General features: G+C 44.3%; 1 protein-coding gene across 1 annotated transcript in view; it reads left to right on the forward strand.

Annotated features, from left to right (window-relative positions):
- LOC115476049 (chemokine-like receptor 1) overlaps positions 1-24204 on the forward strand; it is a 51043-nt gene extending 26839 nt beyond the window's left edge. Inside the window, exon 2 of the mRNA XM_030212173.1 lies at positions 22222-24204. Within this exon, the coding sequence (XP_030068033.1) occupies positions 22246-23331 (1086 nt within the window). The 5' untranslated portion in view covers positions 22222-22245 and the 3' untranslated portion in view covers positions 23332-24204. The remainder of the gene's footprint in view (positions 1-22221) is intronic.
- The last annotated feature ends 2202 nt before the right edge of the window (positions 24205-26406 follow it).

Genomic DNA, 26406 nt, shown 5'->3' on the forward strand with positions numbered 1-26406 from the left:
GAATTAGGTTGAAACCTAGTTTGGGGTGTGTGGGAGGCCATAGATAGAGTAGTAATTTGTTATAAATCATAATCAGTGCATCATTTTGAGGGACTGAATTAGGTTCAAACCTAGTTTGGGGGTGTCTGGGGGACATTGCTCCCCCCCCCCCCCCACATGAATTAGGTTGAAGCCTAGTTTGGGGGAGTGTTGGGGGCATTGCCCCACACACACATGAACTGCATGTCTGGAAAGGGATTTGTAAAAATAATGTTTTTTTGGGGTGTGAGGGGGGTACTGGCCACCCAAACAAACTGGAAGAGAAAAGGGAGAGAGATTACTTGCCTTGTGTGTTTTGTATTTTTGTGATTATGGGTGGGAATTGTCCTCCCTGGTATGGTGGGAATTGGTTCAGTGGGAATTGTCCTAGTTGGAAATTGTCTAGAAGGGAATTGGTGGGTGGGAATTGTCTGGTGGGAACTGTGTAGGTGTGAACTGACCTACAATCCTTTTAACTAGATCTTCCTTTGTTTTCTTGATCACCACTATTGCACTATAAATGAGCTGGTTAATTTGTCCAAACATTGTTGATTCTATAGATTTAACCACTTTGCTGAGGTTTCTCACAGCCAGATGCCATGGAAAGAGCCCTTCCCTTTCCGATCCCTTAGTGAATCAGTAAAAGACGGGCATGCATGAAGGAAATCGCATGCAAATGAGTTGCTTGCTGTTAGCTCATTTGCACGCAATTTCCTTCCTAAGGAGGGGAAGCCAGTCGGCCAGCTGAGCATGCGCAGAGCAGCCAAGCGTTATGCTGGCTGCTCTGCGCATGCCAAAGACGGCTTCATACACGTCCTTCACTGGTGTCAGCTAAACACACTGTGATTGGCTGAGAGAGACCTGGAGGGGCATAATCGAAAGGGACGTCCAAATAGTTTTGATTTGGACGTCCTCGCACATCCCGATCCCCGATTCTCGCCAGCGGTGGTCATTTCGGGCACCTTAGTCGTAAGAAAAACACGTCCAAGAGAAGGACGCCCATCACAAAATCTGAAGAAAAAAAATATCCACGTGCTCGTCAGGGACGTCCTTTTTTTTTTCTTCAGACCTTTTTTTTTGAGTGAAGGACGTCCAAGTGTTAGGCACTTGAAAGGACGTCCCTGATGAGCATTTGACATTTTTTTTCCTTCTGATTTTTGCGATGGGCGTCCTCCTCTGCATGGGTCCCGCACACAGCAGCCCGAACAAGAGGTGCAAACCTCTCGTTAGGTTTTCCACGGTGCATGGGGGTCAGAAAATGGCTGTGCATCTGCCTTGCAATACTAAATATAGTGCTGGGCAGACTTATACGGTCTGTGCCAGAGCCGGTGGTGGGAGGCGGGGCTGGTGGTTGGGAGGCGGGGATAGTGCTGGGCAGACTTATACGGTCTGTGCCCTGAAGAGGACAGGTACAAATCAAGGTAGGGTATACACAAAAAGTAGCACATATGAGTTTATCTTGTTGGGCAGACTGGATGGACCGTGCAGGTCTTTTTCTGCCGTCATCTACTATATTATAATAACTTTTAGATCATTTGCATTCCATGTTCGTTAGCTGCGACCGTGACAGGAAAACCCTTTTGTGCATGTCTTGTTTTACTACTTGCTCGCTACACTGGCTAGAACTGGTTTAAAAACCACGTTGCTGGCTCGTTAAGTTTAGTGCATCTGGCCCTCAGTACCAGATCTTTTTTGGCAACAAGTTTTAGTGCAGACAGTCTTTGAAGTTGTTTTTGTTCTCTCATATGTTCTAGGATCTTCTGTTTTGGTTCTTTTTGTTTTTGATCTTTGTTTTGATCTTGTGCTCTTTGTGCCTGAGCTGCTGCCTGGGATTGATGGTAAACGATATATAAAACCTGATTTTTGCATATATTACCTAGGTAGAAAAAGGGGTGTCTGAGACAGGTCATTCAAAGTTAGCATAGTATTTTACAAAAGGCTTGCTAAAAGTGGACACCAGAAACATGAAACTTGATTGATGAACTGCTCAATGTAGCCACGTCTGCCTGACTAAGCTGTGATTTTTTTTTTATTTCATTCCATTCGGTGATCATACTTACGTTTAAAAGAATTCATCTTCTGCAGTATACACACAGGCAAATAATACTTTCAGCAGATATTCCAGTATATCACACCCACTGCTTTGTTATGTCTTTCCTTGTAGTCAACCTGAACAATCTTTTTGCAGCCAATGACTAGTGTTCCAGCCTTTACTGTATTTGTTCAAAGCTCGTGTTCCTGTGCTGCCATGATAAGTCCTTTGATTTCTTTTTTTTTTTTAATTTAAAAAGTATGTATATTCCGCATGATCTGAGCAGTTCTCAGTGGATTACAACTAAAACATTCACAGTAAAATAAAAATAATACAAAGACCCATCAACAAACATAGAGTACTACAAATACTCACAAAATCCATACATAATTCACCTCTAACTACAGGTCTTCTCCTAACCCCAATAATACAAAACTCTATTCTCAGTAGATCACAATTAAAATATGCCATATGCCTTCGACAAGTACTCGTTCTCTCTTAACCCCAACAAAATGGGATTCTATTCTCTTAACATCAGTGTTAATCTCCACCATATGCTTGACTGAAAAGAAATTTCTTCAACTGCTTTTTCAAGAAATCAAAGCTATGAATCTTTCTTAAGAGACCCTTTCTTCAGCCACTGTCACGTTCTGGATTTGTCGACTTTTCCTTCAGTGTCTGTTCTACACTGACTATAGAGTGGTTTATTGTGCTACTTTCTCTTTGATTTCTTATTTAGTAACATAGTAAATGACGGCAGATAAAGACCTGAATGGTCCATTCAGTCTGCCCAACAAGATAAACTCATTTTACATGATATGTAATATTTATATATATACTCGAGTATGATTTGTCCTTGCCATTCTCAGGGCACAGACCGTAGAAGTCTGCCCAGCACTTTTCTTGTACTAAAAGTTCAGAAGCTAAGGTTGAAGCCCCTTAAATTTACACTCCAGCCCACCCATATCTATTCAGTTACGATTAGGGCGTAGACCGTAGAAGTCTGCCCAGCAATAGTTTTGCTTCCCAATTACTGGCATTGCTACCCAATGTCCGCTAAGATTCCATAGTTCCATTCCCTCTAAACAGGATTTCTTTGTGTTTATCCCACGCATGTTTGAATTCCATCACCGTTTTCATCTCCACCACCTCCCGTGGGAGGATATTCCACGTATCTATGACCCTTTCTGTGAAAGTCTGCCCTCCTTCAACCTCAATTCATGTCCTCTAGTTCTACCACCTTCCCATCTCTGGAAAAGGTTCGTTTGCAGATTAATATCTTTCAAATATTTGAACGTCTGTATCATGTCACCCCTGTTTCTCCAAGTTATACATGTTCAGGTCAGCAAGTCTCTCCTCGTATGGTTTGCAATGCAAATCCCATACCATTTTGTAGCTTTTCTTTGCACTGCTTCCACAGTTATTTGTTCATGTCTGTAGATCTGTTTGGCTTCTTTGGTGTTAAGTAAGCCTAGCTGATTTGCTAGTTATAGTGCATCCTCCTCACTATTTTCCTCTTCCACTGTTTGTAGTGCCTCCAATCTTTGCTGCAGGGAAGATAAAACCAGTCAGCACCATTATTCTTTGATTTTAACCACTTATTTATTTATTTGGATATTTCTCACACCTTTTTCAGTAGTAGCTCAAGGTGAGTTACATTCAGGTACACTCGGTATTTCCCTGTCCCTGGATGGCTTACAATCTAATTTTGTACCTGAGGCAATAAAGTGGCTTGCCCAAGATCACAATGAGCAGTAGTGGGATTTGAACTGGCCACCTCTGGATACCAAGACTGGTGCTGTAACCAGTAGGTTATTCCTCCACTCTTGAGGCAAAGTTTTAAACTTAGGAAGGAACAAACAGACTAGCTGCCTTATTTTCTAAAGTGATGGGTGCCCATATTTCAACCCAAATCGGGAAATGGGCGCCCATCTCGCGTGGGCGTCCAAATCGGTATAATCGGAAGCTGATTTTGGCTGCCTTCAACTGCACTCCGTCGCAGAAACGGCAAAAGTTGACGGGGTGTGTCGGAGGCGTGGTGAAGGCAGGACTGGGGCGTGGTTATCGGCCGAGGAGAGATGGGTGCCTTCGGCCGATAATAAAAAAAAAGGGGCGTTTTTAGCGCAAATTTAGGGCACTTTTTTGGACCCTTTTTTTTCACGAACAAGTCCCAAAAAAAGTGCCCTAAATGACCAGATGACCACCGGAGGGAATCGGGGATGACCACCCCTGACTCCCCCAGTGGTCACTAACCCCCTCCCACCAAAAAAAACTAATTAAAAAAACATTTTTTCAGCCTCTATGCCAGCCTCAAATGTCATACCCAACTCCCTGACAGCAGTATGCAGGTCTCTGGAGCAGTTTTAGTGGGTGCAGTGGACTTCAGGCAGGTGGACCCAGGCCCATCCCCCCCCTACCTGTTACACTTGTGCTGGTTAATGCTGAGCCCTCCAAAAAACCCCAAAACCCACTGTACCCACATGTAGGTGCCCCCCTTCACCCCTTAGGGCTATGTTAATGGTGTAGACTTGTGGGCAGTGGGTTTTGGCCAGGATTTGGGGGGCTCAGCACACAAGGGAAGGGTGCTTTGCACCTGGGAGCTCTTTTAAGGTTTTTTTTAATTTGTAAAAGTGCCACCTAGGGTGCCCAGTTGGTGCCCTGGCATGTGAGGGGGACCAGTGTACTATGAATCCTGGCCCCTCCCATGACCCAATGCCTTGGATTTATTCGTTTTTTAGATGGGCGCATTCGGTTTCCTTTATTGCTAAAAACCGATAGCGGCCAGCTCAAAAACACCCAAATCCTAGGCATTTGCCCTGCACAACCCATATTATTAGAAAAAAGATGGGCGCCCATCTTTTTTCGAAAATACGGTTTGTCCCACCTACGGAGATGGGCGCCCACGGAGATAGACGCCCATGGAGATGGGCTTTCGCATTCAATTATGCCCCTCCACAAGCCCTCCAGGGATATATGAATGCAACTCACATTAAGTTACCAATGAAAATGTGTGAGCTAAATCCAAATAAATAAAAAGCTTTGTCTAGGCCTACATGAGTGAAATAAGTGCTGCAGCCTCTTTGTTAGTTAGGGCTGAGAGTCTCCCCAGAGGAAGGTTACATAACCAATTTGTAGTGTCTATGGGCAAAATGAACTGCAAATCTCCGCAATCTCAATCTCATGCTATACTGATTATTTAGGGCCCTCCGTTGAACTGGTGATCTTACTGTAATGGTTTGAAAAGCTTTTAGGTGTACAATAGCAGCAAATGCAAAAAGGATAAGTGGAGATCTGGCTGTCTTTCAGATAAAAAGTACCTTTTAATATGTACTTCAGGATGTACAGTGGAAGAATGATGAAAGTAAAAGGCAAACTGCCATTGGATGAGGGTAAATTGCTTACAACACTGATCATAACATTCCATTAAGAAACATTTCTAGGTCTCTTTGATTTAGCCTTTCCTTCTCTCTCTCTCTTTCTTTATGTTTTTGAGTTACAACAAGATTACTGTACTCTTTTCCCAGTTGTATTTCAGTTAACTCTCCTTTAGGTGTTACTTATGTTCCCTGAGAGCTGTGAAGTTGTCTTATAAACAAGTTAAGGATAAGCCCTGGGTGAATTTATTTCCTGACTCTTAAGGCCGTTGGCAATCACCAATTCCACTGCTCTCAGTTTCCAATCCCTTCCCTGACTGGGAATGACTAAGATTTAGGTTCCAGTCTCCCTGTGACCAGACCTTTTGCCTTAGGGCACTCTGAGGGACATAATCGAACGTGAACGCCCATCTCCATGGGCGTCTATCTCCGAGAACAGGTACGTGAAGGGGCGGGACAAACCGTATTTTCGGGAAAAAATGGTTTCCGATAATACGGTTTGTGCCAGCCAAATGCATCGGATTTGTGTGGATTTGAGCTGGGCAGTTTCGTTTTCAGCGATAATGGAAAACGAAGGCGCCCAGCTCAAAAACGAACTCCAAGGCATTGGGTCATGGGAGGGGCCAGGATTCGTAGTGCACTGGTCCCCCTCACATGCCAGGACACCAACTGGGCACCCTAGGGGGCACTTTTACAAATTAACAAGAAACAGTAAAAGAGCTCCCAGGTGCATAGCACCCTTCCCTTGTGTGCTGAGCCCCCCAAATCCCCCCAAAACCCACTGCCCACAAGTCTACACCATTAACATAGCCCTAAGGGGTGAAAGGGGCACCTACATGTGGGTACAATGGGTTTTGGAGGGCTCAGCATTAACCAGCACAAGTGTAACAGGTAGGGGGGGATGGGGATGGGCCTGGGTCCACCTGCCTGAAGTCCACTGCACCCACTAAAAATGCTCCAGGGGCCTGCATACTGCTGTCAGGGTGCTGGGTATGACATTTGAGGCTGGGAAAAAAGTTATTAAAGTTCTTTTTTTTGGTGGGAGGGGGTTAGTGCCCATTGGGGGAGTCAGGGGAGGTCATCCCCGATTCCCTCTGGTGGTCATCTGGTCATTTAGGGCACTTTTTTGGGATTTGTTCGTGAAAAAAAAGGGTCCAAAAAAGTGACCTAAATTCTCGCTAAAAACGGCTATTTTTGTCCATTATCGTCGAAAGTCGCCCATTTCTGTTCAGCCGATAACTACGCCCCAGTCCCGCCTTCACCACGCCTCCGACACGCCCCCGTCAACTTTGGCCGTTTCCGCGATGGAGTGCAGTTGAAGACGCCCAAAATCGGCTTTCGATTATACCGATTTGGCTGCCCACGGGAGAAAGACGCCGATCTCCCGATTTGGGTCGAAATATGGGCGTCTTTCTCTTTCGAAAATAAGCTGGTCTGTGTCTCAGATGAACAGTTTTGGATCAGACTGCCCTCTCTGAGCAGGTCAATGAAGGTGGGAAACATTTGGATCTGTTCCTTCTGGATCCAGGGAGTAACTGATTAACAGACTGGCAGCCCCTGTGCTGATTCTTTCCTCCATTCCTCTCCCTTAGTTCCTCCCTCTGGGTACAGTTCCTCATCTAATCCTTTTCTACATTACTGGACCACTTCTAGAGAAGAAAGACCTCCTAACAGGAGCCCTTCTGGGAAAAGAAGACAAGCCTCCCCGTATTCAGAGTGATTTAAGCAAGCAGGAGAGGCTGCCAATACTCAGCGGCACCTAATCGGGCAGTGCCACTGAATATTGGCTCTGATGGCCATTTTAAAAGTGGGCAGGATAAGGATGTTCTGGAGGTAGAGCCGGTGAGGAACCGGGAGCTATGCAAGTGCCAGCTTTATTCAGTGCCAGTAAACGATTTAGGACTGCATAAATAGCAGTCCTAACTTTGGTCACTTAGCTATGAGGATGTCAGCACTGAATAATGCCAGCACTTGCATAGCTCCTGGTTCCTCACTGGCTGTACCTCAGAGCATCCTTATCCTGCTCACGTTAATATTTGACTATTCACCAGCATCTGCACAGTGGCGTACCAAGGGGGGGCAGTGGGGGCGGTCCCCCCCGGGTGCACGCCGCTGGGGGGTGTCGCGCGCCTGTCTGCTATGTTCGTTCTGTGCTCCCTCTGCCCTGGAACAGGTTACTTCCTGTTCCGGGGCAGAGGGAGCATGGAACGAACGAAGCGTACAGGTGCGCGGCACCCACCCCAGCAGCGTGCACACCGGGGGGTCCGTTCAACCGGGGGGGGGGGGGGGGGGGGGTTGCGCTGCAACCCGGGGGACGGGGGCGCATCGGCGATCCACCCCGGGTGTCAGCCCCCCTAGGAGACGCCACTGCATCTGCATAGCTTCCGGGTAGCAGTCAGCAATTTGTAGGTTGATTTTCCCCTTCCCACTCCCCCTGCCCAGTTGTGACCTCCTCCCACAACCCCTGAGTGCCCCCTTCTGGAGATGCTCCCGCACGGGACCAGCTCTGAGAAAGGCATCTCCAGATGGATCCCTCTTTCCCCAGACCAGCCATCCCCTGGGACCTACTTATTATTCCTGGTGGTCCAGGGGTCTTTCTAGGCAGGAGTGAACCCCATTTGCTCCTGCCCCTAGCAGCTGTATAGCTTAAAAGGGTGGCTGCAAGCTCTAGCGGTAGTATCGAGGTTAGAGATGGCCAGCTTCACCTTATTATGAAAAAAAAAAATGCCGGCTCGAAATAGTATTTCGCCGGGCGGACTTGGTCCATATATTTTTAGGACCAAGTCCCAAGAAGAGCCCCAACTGACCAGATGACCACCGGAGGGAAGCAGGGATCACCTCCCCTTACTCCCTAAGTGGTCACCAACCCCCTCCCACACACACACAAAAAAATTAAAACATTTTTTGCCAGCCTGTATGCCAGCCTCAAATGTCATACCCAGCTCTCTGACAGCAGTATGCAGTCCCTGGAGCAGTTTATTAGTGGGTGCAGTGGACATTTAGGCAGGTGGACCCGGCCCACCACCCCCCCCCAACCTGTTACACTTGTGGTGGTTAATGTTGAGCCCTCAAAAAAAAAAAACCAAACCCACTGTACCCACATGTAGGTGCCCCCCCTTCACCCCTTATGGCTATGGTAATGGTGTAGACTTGTGGGCATGAGTTTTGGGGGATTTGGGGGGCTCAGCACAGAAGGGAAGGGTGCTATGCACCTGGAAGCTAATTTTGGTTTTTTTTAAGGATTTTTAAGTGCCCCCTAGGTGCCCCGGTTGGTGTCCTGGCATGTGACGGGGCCAGTGCACTACAAATGCTGGCTCTTTCCCACGGCCAAATGCCTTGCATTTCGCCGGGTTTGAGATGGTCGGGTCCAGTTTCCATTATGGCTGAATATCGGAGCCGGCCATACTCATCTAAACCTGGCAATCCGCCGGTGATCCATATCTGAACCCAGCGAGCGATTTGCCCGGCGCCAAACATATTTCAAAAATATGCTTGTCTCCGCCCACTTACGGCGCCGGGCCCGAAGATGGCCGGCCATCATTTCACCGGCGCCGTTCGTTTATTCCCCTCCATGTGCTATCCCCTATACTGGAACAGAGGTGTCTAAATGTACACCTACTTCTGAAATATATCTATACATCACAATGCTGCCCTGTTCCTCACCCGTCAGCTGTTGTCAAGGTGTGATAGGCATTCCCGGGTTTTAGTTTGGTGGAGCAGGAACTGTTTTTTCATCATTTGTATAAGCAATATTTTAGAAGGCTGCCAGGGAAGGTTTGCCTCTTCATGGATGATATCAAAATCTGCAATAGAGCAGACAACTTGGAATGGTGTGGATAAAATAAGAGGGATCAAATGAAGTCTGAGAACAGTCTGGCATTACGGGCTCAATTCAGTAAAGGGCGCTAATACTTAGGTGCCAACATTTGGACACTACATACCAATTCTATAATAGCAATATTGCGCATTGTTGTCTCTCTATAGAATAGTATCAGAAGTCTGCATTTGGCACCTAAACTCTAAGTGCAAGCACTTAACGCCATGTCAATGGCTGGTGTAAATGTTTGTGTCCAAGTATTGGCACTTAAGTGCGTAAATTGACAGTATTCTATAACTTAGCACCTAATTGTTGACCTGCATGCCCCTCCACATCCATGCCCCTCCACATCAATGCCCCTCTGAGTTGCACACCTTTGAAATTAGACGCTAACCTCTGGATTTATAAGGTCACCCAAACTTGGGTACAGATCGCAGATCCACGTATAAACTAATGATTCATGAGTCATTAACAATCAAAAATTGGTGTTTATTTATTTATTGCATTTCTATCCCACATTTTCCCACCTCTTTGCAGGCTCAATGTGCTTACAATGTGTCTATTATTAGTAGATAGTAGATTAGGAGATAAAGTTAGTATTACATAGAAAGTACCATGATCAAAGTTTAGACAGGTAAATACAATTAGGAGACGTTACTGATAGCGGTAAGGTGGAGATGTCATAGAAAATAGCGTGATCGAAATCAAACAAATAGAATAGGCAAGAACATTGTTGATAATAGGCAAGGTTGCGATGTATTGCATTTATAGTTTGCTGCTCTTGTGGTATGCCTTGTTGAAATAGGTGGGTCTTCAGGGATTTGCAAAATTTAGTTAGCTCATAAGTATTTTTTAAGCTGTGCGGCAATGCATTCCACAATTGTGTACTCAGGTAGGAGAAGTTAGACGCATGCATTAGTTTATATTTTAGGCCTTTACAACTGGGGAAGTGTAAATTAAAGAATGTTCGAGATGACCGTTTAGCGTTCCTGGTGGCAGGTCTACCAGAACTGACATGTAGGGTGGGCATTTCCGTGGATGATTTTATGAACTAGAGAACATATCTTGAACTTGATGCGCTCTTTAAGTGAAGCCAGTGTAGTTTCTCCCTCAGGGGCTTAGCACTTTCATATTTTTGTTTTCTGTATATAAGGTCTAGCTGCGGTGTTCTGGGCGGTTTGCAGTCTCTTGATTGATTTGTTCTTTACAGCCGGCGTAAAGTGCATTGCAGTAATCTAAGTGACTGAGCACTAGTGGATTGTACCAGGTTGCGAAAGATGGTCCTTGGGAAGAAAGGTCTTATCCTTTTTAGTTTCCACATTGAATAGAACATCTTTTTAGTTGTATTTTTCACATGATTTTCAAGTGTAAGATGTCGATCAATGGTAACTCCAAGAATTTTCAATGTGTCTGATACGGAAGGGATAATTTTGGTGCTTTATGGTGATGAATTTGTTCGTGGTATGTTGTGAGATGAGTATGTATCTCACAAAGGGGTGTGGCATGGACGGGCATGGGCAGATCAAGGGGTGTTCCCAGAAGTTAGGTGTGATATTGTAGAATACTATCAATTGTGCACCCCACTGCCAGAGATTGGGGCCAGCATTTACCCCATATTTTGGCAGGTGAAAACTGGTGCCCAATGCTAGGCATGAGATCCACATTAAGGTAGTATTCTGCAAGGGTTATGTGCCCTTTGCAGAATACTATCTTAGCGCAGATCTTCCTGGTGTCTAATTTTGGGCAAACAAATACCACAAGAAGTGGAAAGAACACAAAAGTCCCATGGAATGAAACAGAGCCAAAAATACAAGGAGTGGGAACTGGATCAGGCTCTTCAACAACAGACTCAGGACTCCCAATGTAAAATTAAAAGCTGTTTATTTAAGGTTTATTAAAAATGACTCGACACGGTATCAGGTTCCGGCACATACATGCCTGCCTCAGGAGTCTTGATGCTTATTTAACAATCACATCTATCCTTGGCGATACGTCTTGTAAAATAAAAATGAGGATTAGCATGTACTAACAGGCAAAATACAGGACAACACTTTAATGCATTTTGCGGTAGCCTGTTAACATGCACTATCCGTATTTTAAGGGCTAGTGGCCCTTTAATAAATATACATATCCCTTAATGTTAAAGAAATACAAGATCTTGCATTTGCAATGCAAAAACATAAGAAGTGGAAGGGAATGGGACTTATATACTGCCTTTCTGTGGTTTTTCCTATTTACATATTATATACAGGTATGTATTTGTTCCTGGGACAATGGAGGGTTAAGTGACTTGCCCAGAGTCACAAGGAGTTGTAGTGGGAATTGAACCCAGCTCCCTAGGATCAGAGTCCACTGCACTAACCATTAGGCTACTCCTCCACATAAGAATAGGCATACTGGGTCAGACCAATAGCCCATCTATTCCAGTTTCCTGCTTCCAGCAGTGGCCAATCACAGGTCCAAGTCCTCGGCAGAAGCCCAAGAGTAGCAACATTCCGTGCTACCAATCCCAGGGCAAGCTGTGGCTTCCCCCATGTCTATCTCAATAGCAGACTAAAGGACCCCAAGGAAAGGCTTAGAGGGGGGTGAAGTTCTGAATATGAGAGAAGAGTGGGACCTGGGCATATCTGATAATTCTAAGGTGGCTAAACAGGTAGCTAAGGCAACAGCAAACCAGAAGGATACCTTGGATGCATAGAAAAAGGAAAGGCCAGAAGGAAAGAGGAGGTGACATTGCCCTGTGTAAGTGTCTAGTGAGAACTCATATAGCATACTACTGTATGTACAGTTCAGGAGACAGCATCTTCGAAAGGATCTGAACAGGCAGGATGGAGTCATTTCAGAGAGTGGCTACTAAAATGGTGATTGGTCTTCACCATAAAATAAATAGAAATGGACTTACTGTCTTATTTCTTTGCCAGATGAAAAATCTTTGTAGAAGCAAAAAGAGAGTAAAGAGAGAAACAAAGAGAAGAGGCAGAAATAGAGGTAACAAAAGGAGTTAGATTGCCACAGAAAGACAGAAAAAGTAAGGATGACATGATAGAGACAGAGGAAGAAAGACAAAGAGAAAGTGAGTGGGAAATAGAAAGAGAATGGAGAGAGTGTAAGAGAGAGGCACAGAAAACTAGAGAGCGTGATAGGGGAAGTTCAATACAAAGAGAAAGAAAGAGGGAGAAACAATGCAAGCTCCCTCAAAGAACAGCTACATAAAATGTTAGGTTAAAGGGAAAGCAGAAGTCCCTGATTCAGGACTGGCAAGTTATCCAGTTCCAAGACGGAGATGATTGCAGATGTGTTTTAATCAGTAGAATCAGGGACTATAAATCCCACCCACACTCCTTTGGAATCAGTTTAAAAACAGGATTGGCCAAAAAGTCTTCCACCTGGAACTGGATAACTTAGCAGCTCTCCTGACATCCAACCTTCTCCAGTTGCTTATCACTAGCTCTCTAGGAATGATCCATGGAAAAATACAATTTGAGGGAGAGGCAGGACCCACCATCAGGCTGGACATAGAGAAAGGCTTGTGCATCCTTGTTTATTTCAAGTCTGTTTTGCTGCAGGCCATCTGGCGGGAAACTAGGTTTGTTACTTCAGACCCAGCAGTCACTCACTAATGACATCATCCATCTGTGCTTGATGGTGCTATAAAAAGCCGAGTACCAGAGGAAAAGGAGTACCCAAAGAAAAAGGAGAAGGAGCACTATCTCAAGCCGCCACCTCCCCACAATCATCAGCGCTGCCGCCTCCCACCCAGGATTGCCACTGCTGCCTCCGCCACAACTGCAATTCAAGTACCTTGGCTGGTGGGGATCCCGAGGCCCCGCCAGCAGAGGAGGACTTCCTCCAGTGCTGCTCTTCACTCTGCCCATTGCCTGCCCCTGTGGCTGCTTTTTCTCTCAGTGCATGCTTGATTTCAAAACCGAGCATGCACGGCCTGAGGGAAAAGCGGCCATTGGCAAGCAATGGGCAAAGTGAAGAGCAGCGCTGGAGGAAGACCTGCAGTATCTGCTCTTCCTGGTCTTCCTCAGCCTCCAAAGAGGGCTCGTCGCCAGAGTTTTCTCTCTCCTGCTCCTGTTGGGACACGATCACCCGTGTTCCGTCAGAAGCAGGAGAGAGAGAGAGAGACCCCGGCACCAGGCGCCCCCCCCCCCCCATGGAGGCCCAGGGACAGGAAATCCCCCCCCCCCCATGCCCCCCTCTCAGCGGTTCTGTAGGAGTCTCTCTTGCCTGGTTAAATCACATTGAATATCAACCAAATTCTGCTCCCCAGCTCTTGTTATATCAATGAGGAGAGAAGGGACATCAACCCCTTTATAATCCTACTCTTAGATATTCAGTTGGGACTTCCCCACTCCCAGATTAGAGGAGGTGACCCCCTGCTGCTATGGGGGGCTCTTTGCAAAATATTTGCTGGGGGAGGCAAATTGAACTTATGCCATTAAATTTTCAGTAAGAATTTTTAATTTTCTCCTAAACAGGATGATTTCAGCATATAAGATGTTAAAGAGCTACCATGTGCAAATTTGAAAGTTATTCTCCACATCTGTCTCCAAGGTTTTGAAAAAGCTGGGCAGCAGAATGGAGGACTGGATAGTTTGGAGTTCACAGCTAGGCTGAATCCTAGTGACATATTGGAAACATCTATTGAAGTAAATAGATGTGCTATAATTGTATCTTTCATGTTAGTAGAGGATAGTGATACGATTGTTACTCTGTTGTTGAGGAACAAGCATTCTTTGTCTCAGGGTTCTAAGACTAAAATGTTCACTGATCTTTGCTCTACCATCCAAGCTATTAGAAAAGAATTTCTTTTGCTTTTCCCTTGGACTATTTCCTTAGGCCTGTCCTATTTTGGAATTTGTAAAGATTTTTCGGAATGATATAACTGTTGAAGTTGGGGCTGCTGCCTTTGGGGAACTTAGTTCCCGCCTCTGGTAGAAAATAATTACAGGCCATGTGGTCTGCTGTGTATTGCACTTTTGTCCTTCCCTCCAGAAGACTTTTGTAAAATGTAGTTCAAGGATATTCTTTTATGGAATTATATTTAGGATGATCTTGTCATTTCTTGAAGATTTAATAAATATGACATAAAAAGAAAGGCACCCCCCACACACACACCACCACCAACATACACACACTTTTACCACAGCAGTAGGGGCAGAACAGCCTTCATGACCCCCAAACTGGCAGTGTTCAGGTGACAGTGTTTGGATAGGAAAATTATGTCCTGTGTGAAAATATTGACCTTTGCTTCCCCCACACTGCATTAGAGTGTAGAAATGCTAGTTAACTTTGAATCTAAGAACTAGACCTATCAATGTGTGTTAACATATTGGTGCATGCTAATATGATTTATCACACATTATTTAATGCAAACCCTGTTACTGTCAATGGGTCCTAACTAAAGGACCCTTTTACTAAACCTTAGTGCGTACTAAATGCTAAGACGCCTATAGTTTAAAATGGGCTTCTTAGCATTTAGCGCATGCTAATTCTGTTAGCTTACGCTAAGCTTTAGAAAAAGGGTCCCTAAGTACCTAACTCAAATCTCTCTATATAATAATTTGTTCATCTGCGTCCTTGGATGGCTGGCTGGCTAGGTTCGTAACCGTATACAAATTAGCTTACGTCAGCTCACCTCTAGCGTTCTCTTCCCTCTCAGTGTCCTGCCCTCGCAGAAAGACAAAATGACATCAGAGAAGGGCAGAACACTGAGAGGGAAGGAAAGGGAAGGCTGGAGGCGATGCAGGCTGAGCCTGCCATAGCTGCGACCGGAGGTAAAAGGAAAGTTTTAAAGGCAGGGCGGCAAGAAGGAAAAGAGGAGTGTTGTGGGAGACGAGGGTGGGCAGGTGAGGGCTGGGGTTGAACTCGACCATGGGCGCTTAAAAGGGGGGCAGGTGGGGGCTAAGGTGAGTCACTGGACATGGATGGGAGGGGAGGGGAGAGGAGAATCGCTGGACATGGAGGGGAGAGAGGAGAAATCAAGGCAGGGTGGCAGGAAGGAAAAGAGGGCTGTTGTGGGAGATGAGGGTGGGCAGGTGAGGGCTGGGGTTGAACTTGACCTTGGGTGCTTAAAGGGGGGCAGGTGGGGGCTGGAGCAAGTCACTGGACATGGATGGGAGGGGAAGGCAGGGGAGAGAGGAGAAATCGCTTAGACAATACCCTTCCTAGGGCCCGTTTCATTTTTCGTGAAACGGGCTTTTTTACTTGTTAATACATAAAGACACATTCATAAATGTAGCTCTAAATTTGTGAAACTTATTGGAAACCAGAGTGCTCAGAAAAAAAGTCTGATAGTGGAAAGTCTAGCAAGGCTTCAGGCAGAAATGAATCTACTGCACCCCTCAAGGCTATGCAGGGCCCAGGTTCTTCCATGAAGAGACAGAATTCTTTGTTGGACTTCCCAGTGTCTCTACTGTTTCACAAATTAATAATTATATCAAATAAATATGAACAGTTGTGCAATTCCCAAAGAACATTAAAGTTTTACAAGAAGTTTAAACTGGTCACATCATCCTTCAAACAGTTGCTTCTATATATGCCCATGACAAATGATTTACACTGTTCAACCTTCACAGCCACATTTCAATCTTTAGTCTTCCTTAGGAGAGGTGCAGCTGAGCCTGGAAACAACAAGGCTGCTGACTGTCCCAAGATTTTTTTTGTTATTGGGCAAGCTGTTAATATGTTTACTCATAGCCTTAAAAGACTTTCATTCTCTTGTGTTCTGCAGTTATTCTCAGCCGGACTCAGTAATCTCAAAAAAGCAGGAAAATAGTTGAGGCACAGTAGCGAAGACCTCCTTAACTACTTTTCACAGGAGCAGGGCTTTTTTGAGGGGGTACTTGGGGGGGGGGGGTATTGAGTACCGGCGCCTTTTCCATTGTCTGTTAAAATTGACCCATGGTCCCCAAGTTTTAATGAACGACCTCAGGCTCTACACACCAATTCTGCCTTGTCATAGATTCTGTGACTGGTTGCAGCGGGTCTGGCTGTTATAGGGTGGGTCCCTCAGTGATCACCACACCCCAGATGGGTGGCCTTGCATTTGAGTACCAGCACCTTGTAGGAGAATTCAGGATCACACCTGTGAGCAAGTGCAAGCGATGCTTGTGGGAAAGAGGAACTCAAACAATAGTTACGTGGTGCAAGGTTCCACAACATGAGTCACCGACCAGGAAAGGGATCTAGGTGACATCATTGATGATATGTTGAAACCCTGTGCTCAGTGTGCAGCAGCAGCTAAGAAAGGAAATAGAATGTTAGGTATTATTAGGAAAGGAATGGAAAACAAAAATGAGGACATTATAATGCTTTTGTATCGCTCCATGGTGTGATTTCACCTTGAATACTGTGTGCAATTCTGGTCACTGCATCTCAAAAAAGATAATAGTGGAATTAGAAAAGGTACAGAGAAGGGTGACAACAATGATAAAGGGGATGGGATGACTTTCCTATGAGGAAAGGCTAAAGCGACTACGGCCCAGATGCACTAAACTTTAACGACCCTTTAATGAAGAATTTTTGAACCGTGGCATGCATTAAAGGCCATTTTCCGATGACGGTAGCAGAAAACGAAAATGGAATGCAGATGAGCAAATTGTGTAGAAACCCTATTGAAACGAGATGCACCAAAGTTTTCTGCCTAAGTAGATTACTTACGTCAGACGGGGGCGGGCCCAGGTCAGGGAAGGAGAGACGTCATGAAGACTGGCGGCGATCAGATGATCTTCTTCTTGCCCGTGCAGCGCCTTCAGACAGAGGTGAGAGGTGCTGCGTGGGCCGGTAATGCGGAGGGGGGGGCCTGGTGGAGGGGGGGAGCAGCGGCGACGACCTCAGGGGTGGCGGGGGCGGGACACAGGGGGCGGAGGATGGTGGGAGGCGGAGCTATGGGACAGTACAGAGAAAGGAAGAGAGGAAGGGAGGGAGGCCGGGGCTGCTACAGCTTTGATTTTTGTTTTGTTTTTTTATTTAATGCAGGGGGGGAAGCGGGGAGCAGCGGCGACCTCGGGTGGGGGGTGCAAGGCCGTCCATACAGGACGCTCCTGACGAGCGCCTTTGCCCCCTCCCGATCTATTCTGATTTTTGTTTTGATTAGTGCAGGGGGAAGCGGGGAGCCACGTGTTTGTGTTGTGGTTTTTTTTTGTTTGTTTTGACGTTTGTGGCATGCGCAGAGCAGCCAGCATAATGCTTGGCTGCTCTGCGCATGCTTTAGGGGCCAATTACCGATGGGGATTACGAATCTTTGATACATTGTACTGTTCAATATCGTACCGAACATGTGCGACTTGTTTTTTTGGTGCATTCTTCGTTTTTTCAAATTCGTTAAGGACTTTAACGTTTTAGATTGTTTAACGTTTGCTTGATGCATCTGGGCCTAGGTCTCTTCAGCTTGGAGAAAAAATGGCTGAGGGGAGATATGATAGAGGTGTATATAGAATAATGGGTGGAGTGGAATGGGTAGAAGTGAATCACTTGTTTACTGTTTCCAAAAATACTAGGACTAGGAAGCATGCAATGAAGCTACAAAGTAGTAAATTTAAAACAAAATTGGAGAAAATCATTTCTTCACTCAATGTGTAATTAAACTCTGGAATTTGTTGCCAGAGAATGTTGTAAAAGCAGTTAACTTATTGGGGTTTAAAAAAAGTTTGGATAGTTTTCAAAAAGAAAAGTCCATAAGCCATTATTAAGATGGACTTGGGGAAAATCTACTGCTTATTTGTAGGATGAGCAGCATAAAATGTATTGTACTGTTTTGGGATCTTGCCAGGTACTTGTAGCCTGGATTGGTCACTGTTGGAAACAGGATGCTGGGCTTGATGGACCTCGGGTCTGTCCCAGTATGACAACACTTATGTACTCTTAGGTCTCTGCCTTTCTTCCAGGGACTTTCCCCATCAACTCCCTCCTAGAAGCACCAGGAATGTACCTGTGACAGCCACTTTCCTTCCACTCCATCATTCAGGAGAGAAGGAAGAAGAGGCCACCTCTCTCACTTTAATGTGACTTCATCCCCTTTTTATTGGTGTGTGCTGCTGCACATTCTTTTGAAAAAGTACATGATTTTTCATAAGAGTGCACACTATTGATGAAAAATAGTAAAGCACAAAATGTTCGTGTTTTTCTGCTCATTTTTATGACTCAGTTATATATCCCAACACCCAATCTTTTAAGTCCATCAACTCATGGTATGTGAGTAAATGATTTTGGTGAGCCACAGGGTGGAGGACCTTATATGAAATGAGCCGCTACCGAAGCTCTTTCATGGATTGTAAAAGATGATTTGATGAACTGAAAGGACTAGGCGTTGGGATATATAATTCATGTGAATAGATACTCCTGCCATTTTCAAAGTGTTTGTTGGGACTTTTGAGATTGTATTTATCATTTTGATTTGACAACATGAAACGACATGGGATAACATGTTACTAACACTTCCCATGTTGTTTCAAATGAATTTTTATTTTATTATTAAGATTTATTTACTGCCTTTTTGAAGGAATTCAATCAAGGAGGTGTACAGTAAGAACAGATCAAGCATGAATGCACATTCCTAACACTTTCACTCCCAGAACTATGACAAGCTATTATGATGGCAACTGATTATTGAAATACATGTTCAAGAGCAGTGTTCTGAAATGAGGCCTTTTTGGCTTTCACAGGTTTCTGCCCACTGAACTGAACCTTCTTAGTATTGCAATCAAATTTGAAAATACTGGAGGGGCTCCACTGGAGTTTAAATATGTAGTGAGAAGGTTCTAGTGATATACCTGGGAAGACTGAGCCTCAGATGGAGGGAAATATTGCTTTACTGTGTCTGTGTTAAGATTCTAGAATAGCCTTGTAATACATTTCACTGCGGAGTCATCCACAGAGTTATCCAAAACACTCATTTTTAGCATCAATGGATATAAGGATACATTGAGGGGCAAATCAGTAACTAATGTCTAGTCTAGCACAGGGCCACCGAGATACAAAGTTGGGCCCGGGGCAACGAATCTTAAGGGCCCCACCCCAGCCCCTGTGATCTCTGTCCCTCTCCCCCTCTCCCCTTACCTGCTTACAGGCATCTCTCTCCCTCCCTGCACACAGGCTGGCATTCTTTACCCTTCTCCCCCCCACCCCCATGGTCCAGTATCACTGTCTTTATTCCTTCCTCCTCTTTGGCAGTCCTCCATCGTTTCTGCTGGCTGCTAGCAGCATCAATAAGGAGAGCAAGCTGCCTCTAAATGGTCCTGGAAGCCTTTCCTCTGCTGTGTCTCACCTACACGGACACAGGAAGTTGTGTCAGAGGAGGCAGGACACAGTAGAGGGAATGCTTCCGGGCCCAGCTAGAGGCAGCAATGCTCTCCTTATTGATGCTGCTGGCAGCCAGCAGAAACGATGGAGGACCGCTGAAAGGGAGAAAGAAAGGATGACAGGGCGGTATTGGACCGCAGAGGGTACGTCTAGGTTTTTATGGCCAGTGATGGGCCCTCCTTGGAGGCTGGTCCTGGGGAATTTTGCCCCCCTGCCCTCCTCCTCTCAGCAGTCTTGGTCTATGATACACTGAAGAAGACTAAATAAACTGAACAAATGTCTTTGTTCAGCTTGTTACTCTTGCTTTTCGGACTTAAATTTTTAGTTTTGATGTTTAAGGGTCTGGCCGGTTAAATCACTGGTGAGGTGCTATCTGCTGATATCCAGTGGCACTTAACTGGTTAGTGCTGCTAAACATCACCACAGACTTCAAAAGTGACAGCCAGCTATTTTGTGGGCAGTCCAGGGCCAGAGTCAGCACTTATATAGTTAAGTGCCGATATTCAGCACTTAACTGCCTAAGTGACCACATCTGACTGCATAAAAGTCAGTCCTATCTTTGGGGCCCTTTTACTAAAGGGTTGCCACATGGCAATGGGCTTTCCGCATGGCAACCCAGAACTACCGCCAGCCCAACACGGTCACCAGCAGTAGTTCTGTCTCGAGCGTGTGCCATTTCTGGCACAATAGAAAAAAATTTCTAGCACGGCACGCTGCCTGGTTACCACCATGTTACTGTCGGAGCCCATACTGCCACCTCAATGGGTGGTGATTAGTGCTTCCCCCTGCATGGCTACGTGGTAGGACAGCCACATAAATCTGGACGTGGCCTGGCATTCAATATATGGGAGTTACGCCAGTGGTAGCTAAAAAAACGCTCACCGCCACTCCTAAGTTAATAAAAAGAATTTTCAGCAGAAAACCTTGGCTTTTAAGTTTAGCTAAAACTGGGGCACCAAGTTTGGAGGCTTAACTTAGAGGCATAGGTTTTGGGTTTTTTTTTAATAGGCTAAAAGATTCCAGAAGTAAGTCTTCAATATTGACCGAAAGGAAGCAAAATGAGCCAGCCAGCCAGCCTGGTGGTGATCGATAATGAAATCAGAATAGCGCTGCGTAACCCTAGTAGCGCTTTAGAAATGTTAAGTAGTAGTAGTAGTGTTGAGAAACTTGGGTTAGAAGATGATGGTAATAAATTCTTATTTTTCTAAAACTGCTTTAGCTGGGGGCTACTTAGCTAGTGTTTCTAAGCAATTTCCCTGGGGAATACACAAACAAATTTGTTTTAGCTCAGCAATTAGGTCCCAAGGGACAGGACAGGAGCAAAGTGCTGCAAGGGCAAGGCCTCACTGGGGAACTTTGGCAAAATACCTTCAACTTCTTCACACCACTCAAAAATCAATGTCCACTCATATCTGTTTTTAAATTAAAAAAAAATCACTGTTGTTGTGATGAAATCCCCAATTAAAAGTGCATATAACCAAAAGTTTCAAATAGCACTTAAAGAAATCAATTTGTGGTAACTTAAAGTCCTCTTTTAAAGTCTCTTTCAAAATAAGAAAACCAAATTCTTTTAATGAAGACAAGTAGATCTCTTCCTGTACCTTTCTAGGCCACTTGGACATGAACTGACCCTTCTCCTCACTGTGGATTCCAGACTAAGTACTCCAGGCTCATGTATTTTTCTCTGAAAGACGCTGACAAAATACAGTCTCAACACAGGAGGCCCGATATTTAAAAGCATTTACCCGGGAAGCAGCCCCTGCTACCTAGTTAAAAGCTGCTGACTAGGGCCAGTCACTGAATTTCAGTGGCATTATCTAGTTAAGAGATTGCCCTAGTGCTAACCAGATAGTATGGGGGTTGGCTGGGAGCAGAGCCAGAAAACATCCAAATAGTAGCAATATTCAGCTCTAGTAACCAGATAACTATTTGGGTAATTTAGGACAGAAGTAATAGGATACCGGCACTGAAGATTGTTGTCATCCAGATAACAGTGGTGGTTGGTAGAATACCTGGATATTCAGCACTGATATCTGGATAGCATCTGATGCTGGATATCTTGGCAAGCGCTTATTTATTGATTTTATTTATTTCTGCATTTGTATCCACATTTTTAAAATCCCAATTGCAGATTTTAAATATTGACCAGAGAGTATTTTAGTAAGCTCTTCCAAGCAGGGACCGTCCTTAATTGTTAATTTGTACAGCGCTGCGTAACCCTAGTAGCGCTCTAGAAATGTTAAGTAGTAGTAGTAGTAGTAGATAATGTACATGTAAGTGCCTGTATCTATACCAACATTCAGCTTTACTCCATGGTGGGCACCTGCTCCCACCTAAAAACCTCTAGCCCCTTAAGTACAGGGCTCTTTATAGTTCCCTCCAAAAACTCAAGATGGGAACACCCTCTGGCAGGATGCACCTCTAGGTCCATTCTCCATTACATTCCCATAAGCACACAAGCAGATTAGTAACAGATTCTAGATTGTTCTTATCCAAAATGGCAGAGAGGCTAGTCGATGCCCCCTAACTGCAAATCTGTGAGAGATTGGTATCTGGCTAGGATGTCCAAGAACAAGCTGACATCTTAGGCAGTCTTTGACTGAGGTATGTTTGGAACTCTTGTATTATCCAATCTTGATTACTAATTCGCCCTTTGTGCTTGCATCTTTCAGGAATCTCCTTGGGTTCCACTAAGGATGGAAAACTCCACCTATGCACTCGAATCTAGAAATTCAACAGCCAATACAATTGATTATGAATATTATTACTATACTTTTGAACCTGAAGAAAATGAACAGAACTCAAGCAGCATATGGTCCTTGCATATTGTGGCCATGGTGTTCTACAGTGTTGCCTTTCTCTTGGGGGTGACGGGGAACGGCCTGGTTATCTGGATCACCCTTTTCAAAATGAAAATGACAGTAAACACCGTGTGGTTCTTGAACTTGGCCATCGCTGATTTCATCTTCACCTTCTTCCTCCCCCTTAGCATTGCATACACTGCACTGGACTTTCACTGGCCCTTTGGGTTGCTCTTGTGCAAACTGAACAGCTTTGTGGCTTTCCTCAACTTGTTTGCCAGTGTTTTCATCCTTATGATCATCAGCATTGACCGTTGCATATCAGTTATCTTTCCTGTGTGGTCCCAGAATCATAGAAACACTAGGATAGCCTGTATAATTGTTCTGGCACCTTGGTTCTGTGCTCTTGTCATGAGCATTCCCTATGCTGTTTTCCGTGACATTGGCCCAGATTCGAAAAACAAAAACATCATTAATTGCTATTATAACTTTGCCTTGTCTAGTACATCCAATGATATCATGGAAACAAGATTCAGAATCATGGTTATCATTAGATTTGTTCTTGGTTTTTTAATTCCATTTGTGGTCATTGTTATTTGTTACACAGTTATTGCTATGAAGGTACTGAGAAATCAACTGACTAATTCCAGCAGGCCGTTCAAAATCATTATAGCTGTCATTGTGTCATTTTTCCTCTGTTGGTTGCCCTACCATATTTTCTCTTTCTTGAATTTGGCAAGTGCATCAGCAGCTCCTCACTTAAGACAAGTAGTCAAATACGGGACCCCTTTAGCATCCAGCTTGGCCTTTCTTAACAGCTGTGTCAATCCCATCCTCTATGTTTTCATTGGCAAGGACTTCAAGGAGAAGCTCAGGACATCCATTCTGGCGGTGTTTGAGAATGCTTTCAGTGAAGAACATACACAGACCTCTCTCAAGAGCAAGTCCAATACTTCCAGCACAGACTGCCATGCTGTATGAGGTGTGAATCACTCAGGGCATAAGCCTTTATAAAGTTGTGGAGTAGAAAATGGAACAGGATGGTGCTCTCTCAGAAACAAAAACCTTAAGAAGTGACTCATGTGACATGACATATTGAAAAGACACTGGACAGATTGGGTGGTCCTTGTCAGCTATCACCTTCTGTACTTCTATATTTCACCCTTCATTATGGACCATATTAAAAAAGGGAATGGTACTAGCATTTAACAACCTAGATACTACTCATCTTTCTTCCTCAGTTCACTTAAACTTGTATTTTTACTTGAGAGCATTGTCCAAACTTTTACATTTGAGTCAATATTCAGCCAGCGGCAGTCAGCATTTTTTTAAGTGCTGACCACTGCCAGCTAAGTTTGACCAGGATATTCAATTTCAGACCATGTCCAGGTACCAATACTGACTATCTGTAAAATTGATGGGCCCAGAAGTTATGTGGGTGCTGTCTGATATTCAGTGCCAGTACCCACATACCTAACTGGGCAAAGAGAGGACTAGTTTGGTCTCACAGCTATTGATGGTCTTACCTCAAGAACTTGATACTACCTACTGTAAGCTAATTGCAGGCCTCTAGGTTAAGAGGCCATGTGGAAGCCTACTTAGGCATTATTTTATAAAGACATGCAGGTGTTACATATGTCTTTATAAAATACTAGCGTACAGGGCAGAGATTGTCTTGAATGCAGGTGTGGACGTTTGCAACCTGGGCTGTGCCAACAGTTATTCAGACATAGACAACATGTAGCAAAAACTCTTTGTACTTTCCGGCCTTGGCTTTGGGTCATGTTTTCTGATGTTCCTGGGTGGTGTTCTATAATCTAGAGAATGACACGGGGATGAGGACAGGGACAGATCCCACGGGGATGGGGCAGGGACGAGGACAGATCCCATGGGGATGGGGCGGGAATGGGATGGCATGTCATTTTCTACTTTGAAGCCTGTTAATGGACTGGACTGTTATTTATGTTTGAGAGATGCCTACAACAATATTTTGATTTTTTTGAAAAACAAGCAAACATGCTAGCCACAACTAGCAAAATTTTCATGAGGGATCCTGTACATCCTGCTACCAGCACATCTTCTATTGCAGGAAGGACCGTGAAAGACAGGAGAGCTAGATTGAATCCTGAGATTGTTGATGACTTCTTATTCATCCACAGATTAAAAAATCATAACAGTTCTTCATAGGGCATATTTTTCCCCTTCTAGGGCATACAGAACGGGTTGTATTTTATGCCCCTGGACATTTAAACAGGGTATATTAGGATTCCTTGGGGCAGCAATCAGCTATTTCGGGGATTGGAAGGGTGGTGGTGGGGAGGAGGGTTATTATAGCTGCTCATTGTTTATTATTGCTTTCTATTTGTAATTTATACACAACAGTTGCACAATACACTGTTCCTTTTTATACTTTAATAAAAATGTTTAAATATAAAATCGAGGCTTCTGCAGATGAGGACAGAGCTGATGGGGTGGGGATGAGGACAGAACCTGTGGGGACAAAGACAGGGCCTGCGTGGACTGGGTGGGGACAAAGACAGAACCCATGGGGACGGGGCAGGGATGGGGACAAACGTTGTCCCCGTGTCATTCTCTACTATAATCTTCACTGTCTCTTCTGTTATCTTCGCTACCCTTCTCACCTTTTGCACCTTAATTCTTTGGTTGTATCTTGTCCACCATAGGTAATGTGCTGAATATTTTTATAGCAATTGTAACTTAAGCCCCCTTTTTGTGTCTCTCTATTATCCCATTCCTTTCATTCTTTTCCTCTGATATTGTGAATTGCTTAAATATTATTTAATTGGCAGTATATCAAATAATGGTGAAAGAAATAAATAATTGCCATAATTGTCTTGATAATGGTGGCACTTGGATATTCGATGCTGATATTTGAGTAGTGGCTAGCACTGATTATCCTGGTATAAGATGGAATATTGATTGTGAAGTTTAAATATTGCTCCATTAGTTTCAAAAGTTATGCTTGACAAATATAATAATGAGTCCAATTACGATGGGTACAAAATTGCCATAATGGGGGTAATTTTATAAGGAGCTGCCGAGTTTAAGGTGGAAAGAATGAGTATAAATGGCTTCATAAAATACCAGCTAGAATAAAAATGCATGTTTTCTCTGCATTAAATACATTTTTACTTGGGTGTGCACATGGGCAGAGAGTGTACATGTACACATGTAAATTATAAAATACCATAGTTTATGCCAGAGGTGTAGTCAGATCTGCCATTTTGGGTGGGCCCAGACTAAACATGGGTGGGCCCTTCCAAAACTCCACCCACCTGCCTGCCTTTTGTCCTGCACTCTTTCCCTCTCCTCCATCTCTAGATCTAGCATCTGCCTCTCCCCTGCCCATGGCCTAGCAACTCCTCCTCTCTCTGAACCCCTCCCCTCCCTGCTGTACCTGAGAACTGCTGGTGGCAGCAGCAGCAGCAATTCACATCTGCTATTTGCATCAAGGAGATTAGATTGAGAATAGGAGATTGAGTGAGCCTATCTAGCCCATTATATGGGTTGGAGCCAGTAGGCACTAGGCAGAGCTTGCCGCCATTTTCCTTCACCCAATACAATAGCCAAAGATTGTTAGAAGTACCGGACTGCCTATGTGTGGTCTGTAAAAAGTCAAAGCAGTTCCATTTGGATAAGCAGTGCTTTAAAAGGTGGAGGGCAAAAGGTTTGTTTGTTTGTTTGTTTGTTTTTTACTTATTTGACATCTTTTTAATTTATTTATTAATTTAATTTAATTCTTCCCAAAATTAGATATAAATATCATGAAATAAAATTGAATATCAATAAAACAGTTAAAAAAATTATTGTAGCTGGTAAAAACAGCACTAATAAAGGCTGTATTTTGAGCTAATTTTTCCACACTGTTCTATACAATACAATAATACATGGCCAAAGTTCAGTGAGGATATCCTCTGTACTAATGGGCTCATCTTAACTGTTGTTGTAATCTGCCTTGGGAAAACTGGTGTTATAAAGATTGGAAGTAAAATTAAACTCTCCTTTCATTGGGGCACATGGAATCACATCGGCCTA

This window comes from Microcaecilia unicolor, chromosome 8 (genome assembly GCF_901765095.1).
Source record: "Microcaecilia unicolor chromosome 8, aMicUni1.1, whole genome shotgun sequence".
NCBI lineage: Eukaryota > Metazoa > Chordata > Amphibia > Gymnophiona > Siphonopidae > Microcaecilia > Microcaecilia unicolor.